The sequence below is a fragment of the Salmo salar genome, chromosome 09 (genome assembly GCF_965601325.2).
Source record: "Salmo salar chromosome 09, fSalSal1, whole genome shotgun sequence".
Classification (NCBI taxonomy): Eukaryota; Metazoa; Chordata; class Actinopteri; order Salmoniformes; family Salmonidae; genus Salmo; species Salmo salar.
In genome coordinates this window covers 155,928,649-155,944,090 of record NC_138299.1, presented here as the reverse complement: position 1 = coordinate 155,944,090, position 15,442 = coordinate 155,928,649, and the positions used below count along the sequence as shown (strand labels likewise).

At 42.8% G+C, this 15,442-nt stretch overlaps 1 protein-coding gene across 1 annotated transcript in view; it reads left to right on the top strand.

Moving 5' to 3' along the window:
* kcnab1a (potassium voltage-gated channel subfamily A regulatory beta subunit 1a) overlaps positions 1–15,442 on the top strand; it is a 132,983-nt gene that overhangs the window by 62,077 nt on the left and 55,464 nt on the right. The window contains exon 3 of the mRNA XM_045724825.2: positions 14,971–15,008. Coding sequence (XP_045580781.1) covers positions 14,971–15,008 — 38 coding nt within the window. The remainder of the gene's footprint in view (positions 1–14,970; positions 15,009–15,442) is intronic.

Here is a 15,442-nt window from a genome sequence, read left to right as displayed (position 1 = left end):
CACACTAACAGACACTCAAACTCTTAGCTCCCCCAGGGATCAAAGGGCTTTCCTTTCTCAGCAGATGGAGAGCTTTTGTCTCAGCCATTAATAGCTGTATTTGCATCTGTAGATTGGATAGGGAGAGAGGGTGTGAGTGTATGTGTGTGCATTTTGGATATGTAGCAATTGAATGTGAAAGGGTTTTAGTTGGACGTCTCAGAGAAAGGATGAGAGGGGTGGGATAGATTAAATCAGGTTGGTCAAGTAGCGAGAGAGAGAGAGAGAGAGATAGAAAATGAGAGAGATGGATGTAGAGAGAGCGAGAGAGAGATGGAGGTAGAAAGTGAGAGAGAGAGCGAGAGAGAGAGAGAGAGAGAGAGAGAGAGAGAGAGAGATGGAAAGAAAGAGAGAGAGAGATGGAAAGAAAGAGAGAGAGAGATGGAAAGAAAGAAAGAGAGAGAGAGATGGAAAGAAAGAAAGAGAGAGAGAGATGGAAAGAGAGAGGGAAAGAGAGAGGGATGGAAGGAGAGATGGAAAGAGAGAGGGATGGAAGGAGAGAGAGAGAGAGTTGTAGAGAGAGGGATGGAAGGAGAGAGAGAGAGAGATGAGGTAGAGTTTATCAGTGGTGGCTGGTCTGACAGGACAAGGTTACTTGGAGTGGGAGTAAGGAGGGATGGGTGTCTGAGTCAGACTGGTCAGGTGGTCTGTCGTTGCGAAGATAAGGTCAGTCTCATTCCACCTGGCAGCCTCCCACTGTGCCACACACACACAGACACACACTTCCCACTGTGCCATTGTGCCACTGTGCCCTGGGCTGCGTTTGCGTGACATACACTGCCTGAGATGGGACAGCAAGGCAGGAGGACAGGGGGTAGGACAAGGTGGAGAGGGTGCCAAACTGGGTCTCTGTTAGGAAGCAATGCCAAAATGTGTATTTAGGCAGGTGGAGATTGCGTGCGTGTGTGTGTGTGTGTGTGTGTGTGTGTGTGTGTGTGTGTGCGTGCGTGCGTGCGTGTGCATGCGTGCGTGCGTGCGTGCGTGTCTTTGAGTCCTCCTGCCACTGAGCATTAGTGAACAGGTTGCCTCATCACCCTAATAACAGGTCAGGTCACGCAGAGTGACAATTATACAACAGTTAGGTTTTAACCACAGTCTGTCATGCAACAATGCTACCAACATAATATACACAGTCATACTTTTACTATTAAAAACACACACAGTCATACTCTTTACTATTAAAAACACATACAGTCATACTCTTTACTATTAAAAACACACACAATCATACTCTTTACTATCAAACTCACGCACAGTCATACTCTTTACTATCAATCTCACACACAGTCATACTCTTTGCTATCAATCTCACAACAGTTTTGATTAGATTTATAATTTAAGGCTCTCACATGCTCATTTTTTACCTTTAAGAACCAATGATGTGCTACCTTTTTGTAACATTTCTGGCAATGCTAATGTATTTTCTGCCGAATCTAGGTGTTATAACACCAGGTCAGTTGCTAGGCAACAACACAGCTGCTTGCACCATGCTGCCAGTCATGAGAAGTGTATGGAACAAACCTAGACTACTGTATTTAGCTAGCTATATGGTGGTGTTCAAGCAAGCTAATCAATAAAAACGCATGCAGATATATTGATATATTAGGTAGCTAACTAGCTAACGTTACCTAGCTAACATTAGCTTGCTTGTACAAAGTCCAGCAGCTAGCCTCTGTAGCTAGCTAACACCAGTCAGAGCAAAGCTATCTAGCTAACGAACAGGCAAATAAAGGTAGCTCGCCAATAAATGTGCTATTTTTTGGGGATTAGCTAGATAGCTAGCTACCTACCTACTTAACTAACGTAACATTATACCAGTCAGATGAGAGCTAACGTTGACTAGGTATCTAACCAACAAACAAGGAAAGCTACCTATCTACATTTTGCCAGGTAATGTTTTTCATAGAAGGTTGAAGTGAAAACTGCTGATCTAGAGACTTGCGTGTAACCGAGCACAAACATGCACAAATTGGATAGCGAACGTCCTTGGCTGCTATGATATCTAGTTAACGTTAACTATCTAGGTAACGTTAGCCAACGTAAAACTGTAACGTTAGCTAATGTGCATGGCCAGTTCATTTTACCACAATATATATTAAAAACACAGCTAGTTAACATTAATTACTTTAAGTTTAAAACCACCAAACTTTGGGAAACTGCCACGCTGCTCACGTTCATTTGCACTGCACAGACCAAACTAAGGTAAGACGAGTAGTGTAATGGTTAGAGGTACCGCCTGTGTTTCTGACAACTGTGGGTTTGCCTCCCGGAGAATACATTTCCACAGTTATTTTGTTTATAGTTTTGACAGCCCCTTAGCAACACACACAAACACACACACGTATTTTAATTTCTTAGGGGGCTCTTCAAAGAGCCTTTGGGTTCAAGGAGTGGCAGGCAAGTGGCAATCAGTGTGGTAGTGTGTACTACTGCGTGTGTCTTGCTAGAACGGAGGAGTGACCAGCTCTCAGACTCTTCAGGAAGAGGTCGTTGCCCACATCCGTGAGATTTACGCCATCCTTATGGTACTGCCTAGGGACACAGTGCTTTTATGGAAGAGTAGCAGATTGTGGGCATGCGCCTGTCACAGGGAAATGGAAGTTGGCCCATGTGGAACTGACAAACGACTTATGCCAATTCAAACGCACGCAGTAAACAGGGTACTTCACAAACAATCAATACTTAAAACGTATCGTTCTGTTTCCAAATCTCTGAATTCTCCCACCTGTATTCATATTTACACTGTCATTTATACATGAGGACATGTGTGCTCTTTTACTGCAGTAGGAAAACTGTGTACAGCATTACTTAGGACATTTGTAGCTGAAGTTTTGTATTCAAGGGTTTAGAGCACATATCCAATTTCAGATTTGTAAATATGCCTATCATTTCTTTGAAGAGTTTTATAATTGTCTCATGACTCATTGTATTTTGCAGGTGTTTCTCAACAGTTTGTCATTTGTTGCAGTGTTTGTATCAGGAACTATCAAAATGGCTCTTGACGATCCACAGGCTGATGCAGGCTTTCTTATTCAACCCTAGTGCTACCAGACTTGATTCTACTACTCAGCTGTTCATGGAGACCATGAATAGTAGAATCAGGTGTGATAGAAACTGGGCTTGAATAAAAAAGCCTGCATAAACCTGTAGCTTGTCAAGAGCCATTGTGGCCAACTCTGAATTGTATTTACAAAGTCAACTATATCTGATGAATGTACACTACCGTTCCTTGTTTTTTAAAGAAAAGCGAATTTTTTGTCCTATAACTATTACTTTACTGTTCATTTTTACTTAACTTTTATTGCTGTTAATCTGCATTATAATGTTATATAATAATCAACTCAAAATCCAACCAAATCTAATTGTATTGGTCACATACACATGGTAGCAGATGTTAATGTGAGTGTAGCGAAATGCTTGTGCTTCTAGTTCCGACAGTGCAGTAATATCTAACAAGTAATCTAACAATTCCCCAACAACTACCTAATACACACAAATCTGAAGGGGTGAATGAGAATATGTACATATAAATATATGGATGAGCGATGGCCGAGCGGCATAGGCAAGGTGCAATAGATGGTATAAAATACAGTATATACATGTGATATGAGTAATGTAATATGTGTTATTAAAGTGGCATTATATAAAGTGACTTTATTTAGTGACTAGTGGTCCATTTATTAAAGTGGCCAGTGATTTGGTCTTTATGTAGGCAGCAGCCTCTCTGAGTTAGAGATTGCTGTTTAGCTAGAGATAGAAGATGTTTTTCATTATCTCGGTCCCAGCTTTAATGCACCTGTACTGACCTCGCCTTCTGGATGATAGGGTGGTGAACAGGCAGTGGTTCGGGTGGTTGTTGTCCTTCATTATATTTTTGGCCTTCCTGTGACATCGGGTGCTGTAGGTGTCATGGAGGGCAGGTAGTTTGCCCCCGGTGATGCGTTGTGCAGACTGCACCACCATCTGGAGAGCCTTGTGGTTGAGGACAGTGCAGTTGCCGTACCAGGCTATGATACGTCAGGGTTTTGGGTGACAAGCCAAATTTCTTCAGCCTCCTGAGGAGGCGCCTTCTTCACCACACTGTCTGTGTGGGTGGACCATTTCAGTTTGTCTGTGATGTGTACGCCTAGGAACATAAAACATTCCACCTTCTCCACTGCTGTCCCATCGATGTGGATAGGGGGTTCTCCCTCTGCTGTTTCCTGAAGTCCACGACCACCTTCTTTGTTTTGTTGACGTTGAGTGAGAGGTTGTTTCCTGACATAATACTCCGAGTGACCTCACCTCTTCGCTGTAGACTGTCTCGTTGTTGTTGGTAATCAAGCCTACCACCGTAGTGTCGTCTACAAACTTGATGATTGAGTTGGAGGCGGATATGGCCATGCAGTCGTGGGTGAACAGGGAGAACAGGAGGGGGCTGAGCACGCACACTTGTGGGGCACCAGTGTTGAGGGTCAGAGAAGTGGAGATGTTGTTTCCTACCTTCACCACCTGGGGGTGGTCCATCAGATAGTCCATGACCCAATTGCACAGGGTGGGGTTGAGACCGAGGGCCTCCAGCTTGGTGATGAGCTTGGAGGGTACTATGGTGTTTAATGCTGAGCTGTAGTCGATGAACAGCATTCTTACATAGGTATTTCTCTTGTCCAGATGGGATAGGGCAGTGTGCAGAGTGATGGCGATTGTGTCGTCTGTGGACCTGTTGGGGCGGTATACAAACTGAAGTGGGTCTAGGGTGGCCGGAAAGGTGGAGGTGATATGATCCTTGACTAGTCTCTCAAAGCACTTTATGATTTAGTTCAGTTATCCTTGCCTTCTTGGTACAGGAACAATGGCAGCCATTCTGAAGCATGTGGGGACAACAGACTGGGATAGGGAGCGATTGAAAATTTCCGTAAACACACCAGCCAGCTGGTCTGCACATGCACTGAGGACGCAACTAGGGATGCCTTCCCTGTAGCTCAGTTGGTAGAGCATGGTGTTTGCAACGCCAGGGTTGTGGGTTCGATTCCCACGGGGGGCCAGTACAAAAAAAAAAAAACAATGTATGAAATGTATGCATTCACTACTGTAAGTCGCTCTGGATAAGAGCGTCTGCTAAATGACTAAAATGTAAATGTAAAAAAAATGGATGCCGTCTGGGCCAGCAGCCTTGCATGGGTTAACACTTTTAAATGTTTACTCAAGTCGGCCACGGAGAAGGAGAGGGGGAGGCTCAGTCCTTGTTAGCAGGCCGTGACAGTGGCACTGTATTATCCTCAAAGCTGGTAAAGAAGGTGATTAATTTGCCTGGAAGCGTGACGTCGGTGCCCGTGACGTGGCTGGTTTTCTTTTTGTAGTCCGTGATTTCCTGTAGACCTTGACACATACGTCTCGTGTCTGAGCCGTGAATTGCGACTCCACTTTGTCTCTGTATCGGCATTTCGCTTGTTTGATTGCCTTGCGGAGGGAATATCTACACTGTTTATATTCAGCCATATTACCAGATCTCTTTCGCACTTTCAGTTTTGCATGAATGCTGCCATCCATCCACGGTTTCTGGTTAGGGTAGGTTTTAATAGTCACAGTGGGTACAACATCTCCAATGTACTTCTTTATAAACTCACTCCCCGAGTGAGCTTATAGGTCGATGTTGTTCTCTGAGGCTGACCGGAACATATTCCAGTCCGTGTGATCAAAACAATCTCGAAGCGTGGATTCCGATTGGTCAGACCAGCGTTGAATGGTTCTAGTCACTGGTACATCCTTTTTGAGTTACTGCCTATAAGACGGTAGGAGCAAGATGGCGTTGTGGTCGGATTTGCCGAAGGGAGGGCGGGGAGGGCTTTGTATGCATCGCAGAAGTTAGAGTAGCGGTGATTGAGTGTATTACCCCTGGGCGTAATGCAATCAATATGATAGAATTTAGGTAGCCTTGTTTTCAAATTTGCTTTGTTAAAATTCCCAGCTACAATAAATGCAGCCTCAGCATGTATAATTTCCAGTTTACATAGTCTAGTGAAGTTCCTTAAGCGCCATCTTGGTGTCTGCTTGAGGGGAAATGTTCACAGCTGTGACTATTACTGACGAGAATTCTCTTGGGATGTAAAATGGCCAGCAATTGATTGTAATCAATTCTAGGTCAGGTGAGCAGAAGGACTTGAGTTCCTGTATGTTGTTAATTTTTTTAACTAGGCAAGCCAGTTCAGAACAAATTCTTATTTACAATGACGGCAGTGGGTTAACAGTGGGTTAACTGCCTTGTTCAGTGGCAGAACGACAGGTTTTCACCTTGTCAGCTCAGGGATTTGATCTAGCAACCTTTCGGTTATTGGCCCAACGCTCTAACCACTAGGCTACAGGCTGCCCCCATGAGTTGTTAATCAAGAAGCATACACCCCGCCCTTCTTCTTCCCAGAGAGGTGTTTCTCTCTGTCGCCGATATGCATGGAGAACGCAGGTGGCTGAAAAGATTATGACAACATATCCCGAGACAGCAATGTTTCTGTGAAACAGGGAATGCTACAATCTCTGATGTCTCTCTGAAAGGCAATCCTTGTTCGAATTTCATCTACCTTGTTGTCAAGACATTGGTGACATTGGTGAGTAGTATACTCGTAGTATACTGGTAGTATACTCGTAGTATCGTAGTAGTATACTCGTGCACGTCTAAGGAGCCTGACCAGGAGGCCGCTCCGTCTTCCCCTTCTGCGGGCGCCGTTGTTTTGGGTCGGCTTCTGGAATTAGATCCATTGTCCTGGGTGGTGGTCCAAACAGAGGATCCGCTTCGGGAAAGTCGCATTCCTGGTCGTAAGTTGACGTCGCCCTTATATCCAATAGTTCTTCCCGGCTGTATGTAATAAGACTTAAGATTTCCTGGGGTAACAATGTAAGAAATAATACATAAAAAAACTAAATACTGCATAGTTTCCTAAGAACTTGAAGTGAGGCGACCATCTCTGTCAGCGCCATCTTGCCAAACTCTCGCCATCTTGCCAAACTAATGTTGTATAATCACCTTCCATGAAAATTAAAAACAAAATACAATGTTTTAAGTGAGATTAGGCATTGATCTGAAGCCCAAAATTAAAGGAAATTCACATGGGCACCACAATGCCTATTTCACCCATGCTCTATCAAGGTTTCCAGCACACAGTTTTGACCTACTACAGTAGCTATATTGTTATTGTACTTCAAATCAAATCAAATTTTAGTGCTCACATACACTTGTTTTGCAGAAGTTATTACGGGTGTAGCGAAATGCTTGTGTTCCTAGCTCCAACAGTGCAGTAGTATTTAACAATTCACAACAATACACACAAATCTAAAAGTAAAATAATGGAATTAGAAACATATAAATATTAGATCGAGCAATGTCGGAGTGGCATTGACTAAATACAGTAGATAGAATACAGTATATACATATGAGATGAGTAAAGCAGTATGCAAACATTATTAAAGTGACTAGTGTCCAATATTTAAAGTGGCCAGTGATTCTATGTCTATGAGTCAAAGGTGCTAAAGGAGCTCCTTAAACTTGACTGCAAAAAAACATCTGGGACAGATGGTTTAGACCCTTTCTTCTTTAAGGTAACCTGTCTCTCCTCTCTGGGGAGGTTCCCATTGCTTGGAAGGCAGCCACGGCGCATCCTTTATTTAAAGGGGGAGATCAAGCTGATCCTAACTGTTTTTGTCCAATTTCTTTTTTGCCCTGTTTATCAAAAGTGTTGAAAGAACTTGTCAACAATCAACTGACTGGCTTTCTTGATGTCTATAGACCATTCCATTCTTGTGGGCCGGCTAAGGGATATTGATGTCTCTGATGGGTCTTCGGCCTAGTTTGCTAACTACCTCTCTCAAAGAGTGCAGTGTATAAAGTCAGAACATCTGCTGTCTCAGCCACTGCCTGTCACCAAAGGAGTCACCAAGGCTCGATCCTAGGCCCCACGCTCTTCTAAACTTACATCAAGCACATAGCTCAGGCAGTAGGAAGCTATCTCATCCATTTACATGCAGATGATACAGTCTTATACTCAGCTGGCTCCTCCCCGGATTTTGTATTAAACGCTCTAAAACAAAGCTTTCTTAGTGTCCAACAAACTTTCTCTGCCCTTAACCTTGTTCAGAACACCTCCAAAACAAAGGGAATGTGGTTTGGTAAGAAGAATTCCCCTCTCCCCACCGCTGTGACTATTACCTGTGAGGGTTTAGAGCTTGAGGTAGTCACCTCATACAAGTACTTTGGAGTATGGTTAGACGGTACACTGTCCTTCTCTCAGCATATATCAAAGCTGCAGCTTAAGGTTAAATCTAGACTTGGTTTCCTCTATCGTAATTGCTCCTCTTTCACCCCAGCTGCCAAACTAACCCCTTTCAACTAACCCCATGACCATCCTACCCATGCAAGATTACGGAGATGTAATTTATAGATTGGCAGGAAAGGGTGCTCTCGAGTGGCTAGATGCTCTTTACCATTCGGACATCAGATTTGCCACCAATGCTCCTTATAGGAAACATCACTGCACTCTATACTCCTCTGTAAACTGGTCATCTCTGTATACCCGTCACAAGACCCACTGGTTGATACTCATTTATAAAACCCTCTTAGGCCTCACTCCCCCCTATCTGAGATATCTACTGCAGCCCTCATCCTCCACATACAACACCCGTTCTGCCAGTCACATTCTGTTAAAGGTCCCCCAAAGCACACACATCCCTGGGTCACTCCTCTTTTCCATTTGCTGCAGCTAGCGACTGAAACAAGCTGCAAAAATCACTAGAATTGGACAGTTTTATCTCCATCTCTTCATTCAAAGACTCAATCATGGACACTCTTACTGAAAGTTGTGGCTGCTTCACGTGATGTATTGTTTTCTCTACCTTCTTGCCCTTTATGCTGTTGTCTGTGCCCAATAATGTTTGTACCATGTTTTGTGCTGCTGCCATGTTGGTCTGCTACCATGTTGTAATGTTGTGTTGCTACTATGCTGTGTTGTCATGTGTTGCTGCCATAATATGTTGTTGCCTTAGGTCTCTCTTAATGTAGTGTTGTGTTGTCTCTCTTGTCGTGATGTGTGTTTTGTCCTATATTTATGTGTATTTAATTTTTTTAATCCCAGCCTCCGTCCCCACAGCAGGCCTTTCACCTTTTGGGAGGCCGTCAATGTAAATAAGAATTTGTTCTGAACTGACTTGCAGATAACTGTTAAATAAAATAAATATGTACACTACCGGTCAAAAGTTTTAGAAAACCTACTCATTCAAGGGTTTTTCTTTATTTTTACTATTTTCTACACTGTAGAATAATAGTGAAGACATCAAAACTATGAAATAACACATATGGAATAATGTAGTAACCTAAACAGTGTTAAACAAATAAAAAAATATTTTATATTTGAGATTCTTCAAGGTAGCCACCCTTTTCCTTGATGACAGCTTTGTACACTCTTGGTATTCTCTCAACCAGCTTCACGAGGTTATCACTAGGAATGCATTTCAATTAACAGGTGTGCCTTGTTAAAGTTAATTTGTGGAATTTCTTTCCTTCTTAATGCATTTGAGCCAATCAGTTTTGTTATGACAAGGTAGGGGGGGATATACTGAAGATAGCCCTATTTGGTAAAAGACCATGTCCATTTTATGGCAAGAACAGCTCAAATAAGCAAAGAGAAACGACAGTCTCATTACTTTAAGACATGAAGGTCAGTCAATATGGACATTTTCAAGAACTTTGAAAGTTTCTTCAAGTGTTGTCACAAAAACCATCAAGTGCTATGATGAAGCTGGCTCTCATGAGGACCGCCATGAGGACCGCCACAGGAAAGGAAGACCCAGAGTTACCTCTGCTGCAGACACATCTCAACAACCACTGTTCAGAGACTGCGTGAATCAAGCATTCATGGTCAAAATGCTTTAAAGAAACCACTACTAAAGGACACCAATAACTTGGTTGGTCCAAGAAATTGGTTGGTCCAAGAAATACAAGTAATGGACATTAGTTAGAGTGCTGCATCAGATGACCTGGCCTCCACAATCACCCAACCTCAAACCAATTGAGATGGTTTGGGAAGAGTTGGACCACAGAGCTAAGGAAAAGCAGTCAACAAGTGCTCAGCATATGTGGAACTCCTTCAAGACTGTTGGAAAAGCATTCCAGGTGAAGCTGGTTGAGAGAATGCCAAGAGTATGCAAAGCTGTCATCAAGGGAAAGAGTGGATATATTTAGATTAATTTAACACCTTTTTGGTTACTACATGATTCCATAGATGTAATTTCATAATGTTGATGTCTTAACTATTATTCTACAATGGAGAAAATAGTAAAAATAAAGAAAAACCCTTGAATGAGTAAATTATATCAGGTGATTAAATAAGATGGCGCTTGGTTCATAACCATCTGTGCTCTCAGTACAGTACACTCCAGTCCTTGGTTCATGACCATCTGTGCTCTCGGTACAGCACGCTGCAGTCCTTGGTTCATGACCATCTGTGCTCTCGGTACAGCACGCTGCAGTCCTTGGTTCATGACCATCTGTGCTCTCGGTACAGCATGCTGCAGTCCTTGGTTCATGGCCATCTGTGCTCTCGGTACAGCAGGCTACAGTCCTTGGTTCATGGCCATCTGTGCTTTCGGTACACTACACTGCAGTCCTGAATTCTGCTGATACAGAGTGTTGATAGATTGAACGATTCAATGTGAGAAGTCCCTCTTGACGTTTTTACTGCTTATAATTAACTGCCGCTGTAAATATACAATTACCAAACGGGTTAGCGCTTCGACCGCCATTCGATTTACGGTTGTTCTGCGGTACGGTCGATAAGTTCCACACTGGCTTTCTCCCTTGCTAATTGGCTAGGAGGGAGAATATAAACTAAGTGTCTGTGTGTGTGTGCGTGTGTGTGTGTGTTTCCTTCATGCTAATTGGCTAGGGAAGAGGCAACAGAATGTGAGTCAGGGAGAAATTGATCAGTGTAATCTGATCCTTCAGCACTTTCTGAATAACCTTTTATTTTCATATCACCTCTCATCTCCTCTTCTTCGATCTCTCCCATCCTCTCTCCTCCTTCGCTTATGTCTCCCTGATCTTAGGTGGAGGAGGGTTTATCAGGGTTTGGGACAGTCAATGAGACAGACCATATAGCCGTTGTCATGACGTTGGCCTGTGGGTAAGGTTTGTGACCCCCCCCATAAATGCCTTTCTCCATCCCCTCTCTCTCTGACCCTACTGAAGGACTGTTGAATAGCCTTTGTTAAATATAGAGAGTCTGGGAACATCAAACAAGTGGGGGGAAAGGAACCATATTTCGGTAATAGAACCAGTTGGAAATATGCGTTGGAACTTAATGAATATGGATGTCAGTTCGGTTGTCATCTGAGACATTATGACTGATGACAGGACGACATAAACTGTACCTGGGAAAGTCCACACATTCTAGTTATCAAATTCACATGGAATTGTTGTGCAATTTAAATGTTTGATATTGAGATTGTTTGTTAGGAGATTAAATGTAATTTTAGCTTCCAATTGAGAGAATGGGTTTTCATAAGGAAAGTGCCCTGCTTAATCAGTGGCCCGCCCCTGTGAAGAGACAGGGGTTATAAACGATGAAACACACCCTTCTCCCCTCACCACTATATAAGACAATGACACAATGTAACCAGAGTTCCACTACGTGAGGTCTGCAGCCTCTGTGTTAAAAGGACACACATGTCAAGTACAGAACTAAGCCAACCTCGGCGTGAGCTTTGGTTGCGAATGGTATGAACTTTGAACGCTTATTCACTACAGAAGTGATACTTCCTAGCCGTTGAGTTAGCAGCGGCCGCTGTAGACGTGGGCTAGGAAAGGACGGACGACGGATCCAGTCTAACACACGACGAAGATACTACAACGTATCCAATTTACCAAAAGAGACATTCTTCCGAGGACAGGAAGATCTGTTGGCCAACCCGGCCAGCATCTACGACCAACCTACCGAAGCGCAGCTCAGAGTAAATATTTATTGCATTTTCCTTTTCCAAATGGGCGGTAATTTAGACTGCATACGATAATGTATTTACGATAGCATAGCTGCTGTTTCTTTTGTTCGTCAGTCTTCCCACTCTTTCATTCAAGCCCAACCCCCTTTCTTTGTGTAACGAGCCGCCACGTTTTCTGTATGACATAATTTGTATTCTGTGTATATGTAATTCTGTGTGATTAGTATTTGGTATTTGGTAAATAAATAATTAAACCCAATTTTGTATTGCTGATTCAACTTGTTAGCCAGGGTTCGTGAAGAAAACCAAGAATTTACAACTTTCATTATGAGACTGAAAATAAGGTGACGATTAATATTGATGGCTATCGATGTAAAATATTAAAGTTTTTAAGAGTTTATTCGGAAGATAACAGCTCTATAAACACTCTTCTGTGGTGTCCCGACATTCTAGTTAATTACATTTACATGATTAGAGAATCAGGTGATATTAATTACAGAGAAAGAATTTTATATCACTTAATCCGGCATAGCCAAAGACACGACACCGTAGTGGAGGGTTTACCAGGGTTTGGGAGAGTCAATGAGACAGACCATATAGCCGTAGTGGAGGGTTTACCAGGGTTTGGGACAGTCAATGAGACAGACCATATAGCCGTAGTGGAGGATTTACCAGGGTTTGGGACAGTCAATGAGACAGACCATATAGCCGTAGTGTAGCTGGTGTGTAGATGGGGAGACCGACTAGAGCAAACGAGTAGTGTAATGTTTCTATTAAAAGGGCACAGAGTGTCTTTGTGTTATTTAGCGGGACAGGGCTGGGTCCCAGAGAAGACAGGTTGAGGTGGGCAGTGGGTCAGGACAAGGCTGGGTTACAGAGCAGACAGGTGGATGTGGGCAGTGGGACAGTGGTGAATGATGGGTGCAGACAGCCTGGAAGACAGCTTACTCATCGCAATCGCCATGGCCCTCGTCTATTCTATTTTACTCTTTTCTTTTTAGATTTTTATTATTTTCTATTCTATTTTAATAGAAATATACAAGAAGATAATTGTGTGAAAGGAAAACAGCATGATCGCATAATTCCTTCTCTCATCTACGCGCTCTCCTCCTCTCACCTTTTCCCTTCGCTTGTGGACTTCAGTGCACAACGAATCAGCTGTCTGTGACCAGGCGAAAAAAACGTTCAAGCAAAATGTTCATATCATAACCGCTAAGCGCTAATCACAGCCTACATCGTTGTCACCATATTAGCTAACGTCATAGTCAACATAGCTACTAGAACTAATGCATTACTAAACCTGCTACAATCATCCAGTACAGTATACAGTCAGCAAGCAGTTTAGCAGTTCCACCGGCGGGCCCCGGTGGCAATAAATGAATAAAACCAAAAGTTTGCCTTGACTTAGATGAGTTCCAGTGTTGGATAGCCATAGCCAGCTGGCTAACATAGCATCCCTCTCTGTTTGAGCCGGGTGTATAAGTAGGCTAAACTAGCGATCTGCATTCACTAGCTAAGTGAACGTGAAAGGGAAAAAAATACAATGAAATATAACTTGCTCTCTCACTTTCTTGCTTCTCCTTCATTTTTAAAGAAATGAATTTGTTCAAAACTGTTCAACTATTGTCTTTCTCTCTCTTTGAGTCAAATACTGACTACATTTTATTCACTGCACTGCTAGCTAGCTATAGTTTACACTTTCAGTACTAGATTCATTCTCTGATCCTTTGATTGGGTGGACAACATGTTAGTTCATGCTGCAAGAGCTCTGATAGGTTGAAGGACGTCCTCCAGAAGTTATCATAATTACTGTGTAAGTCTATGGAAGGAGGTGAGAACCATGGGTCTCCTAGGTTTTGTATTGAAGTCAATGTACCCAGAGGAGGATGGAAGCTAGCTGTCCTCCGGCTGCTACACCATGGTGCTACCCTACAGAGTGCTGTTGAGGCTACTGTGGACATTAATTGCAAAACAGTGTGTTTTAATAATCAATTATTTGGTGACGTGAATATATTGTGTATAGTTTTATTTAAATGATAACTTTTTTATGTTTCACTATTTAAAAAAAAATGTAATTCACTGAGGAGGATGGTTCTCCCCTTCCTCCTCTGAGGAGCCGCCACTGCTCTGTACACATGATGTTCTCTGCTTGCATGCTGTTCTCCTGACAGGACAGATTTGTCCCGTATACTGGAGTGCCGGCATCTGATGTCTGCTGTCTGCAGGTGCTCATCAGTGTTGTCTCAGGGATTAGGCCTGTAGGAATTACTCCTACCGACATCCCAGTCTCAGCCTTTACTGTCACACCCTGACCATAGAGAGCCCTTGGTTCTCTGTGGTGTTTAGGTCAGAGCGTGACTAAGGGGGTGTTCTAGTCATTGTACTTCTATGTTGGTGAGTTGTATGGTTCCCAATTAGAGGCAGCTGGTAATCGTTGCCTCTGATTGGGGATCATATTTAGGTAGCCTTTTTCCCACCTGTGTTTTGTGGGATATTGTTTTTGAGTGAGTGCATGTTGCACCGCAGTACTGCACGGTCATTGTTTGTTTCTTGGTTTGTTTAAAGTTTCACAAAAAATAAAGATGTGGAACTCCAATCACGCTGCGCTTTGGTCTGTCTCTCCACACGATTGGGACATTTACACATGTTTAGTAACTGTTAGAACAATGTCTGACATTGTGACAATGGAATAGGCAGTGCTTGACCTGGACTGAAATAGGTTCCGGCACTCATTTTGGGTGCCGGTACTGTTTATATTTAGGTACAGGAACACCTCAATCTTTTTTGAGCTAATATTCTATAGGAGGTGCTGAACTCAAGCAGAAGAAAATTTGAGGTGCTGGTACTCAGTTTCGTTGAACTCCTGCCCAAGTGAAGTACTGGGCATATGTAGAGTACTGCACATAGAAGCACCAAAGTTTCAAAATTATGTGATGCTACAACTTCTAACTGCTATCTCTGTCTCTGTTTCAGGTACATGGGTAACGTTTGGCAGTCAGATTACAGATGAGGTAAGACGATTGTTTCCTAATGTTTTTCTACTTGGTTTTAATGTAGATAGAAAATGTGTACAGTCTTTGCGTGTACTCTGGGTAAAATCTCTATGGTTCAGTTAGTGTACATTTTGAAATTTGTATTTAACCTTTATTTAACTAGGCAAGTCAGTTTAAGAACAAATTATTATTTACAATGACGGCCTACACCGGCCAAACCCGGGCCAATTTTGCGCCGACCTATGGGACTCCCATTCACGGCCGGTTGTGATACAGCCTGGATTCGAATTTGTGATACAGTACTGCAGTGTAATGTGTGGTAGGTGTATAGAAAAAAAACGGATATAAATTCCTTTCAGCAGTTATCATACACCCTCATTAAAAAAATCCAATCGCTTCGCATTAGGCGCATTTGTGACACTGATTTATCATTTGATGTACTGTACATGCCA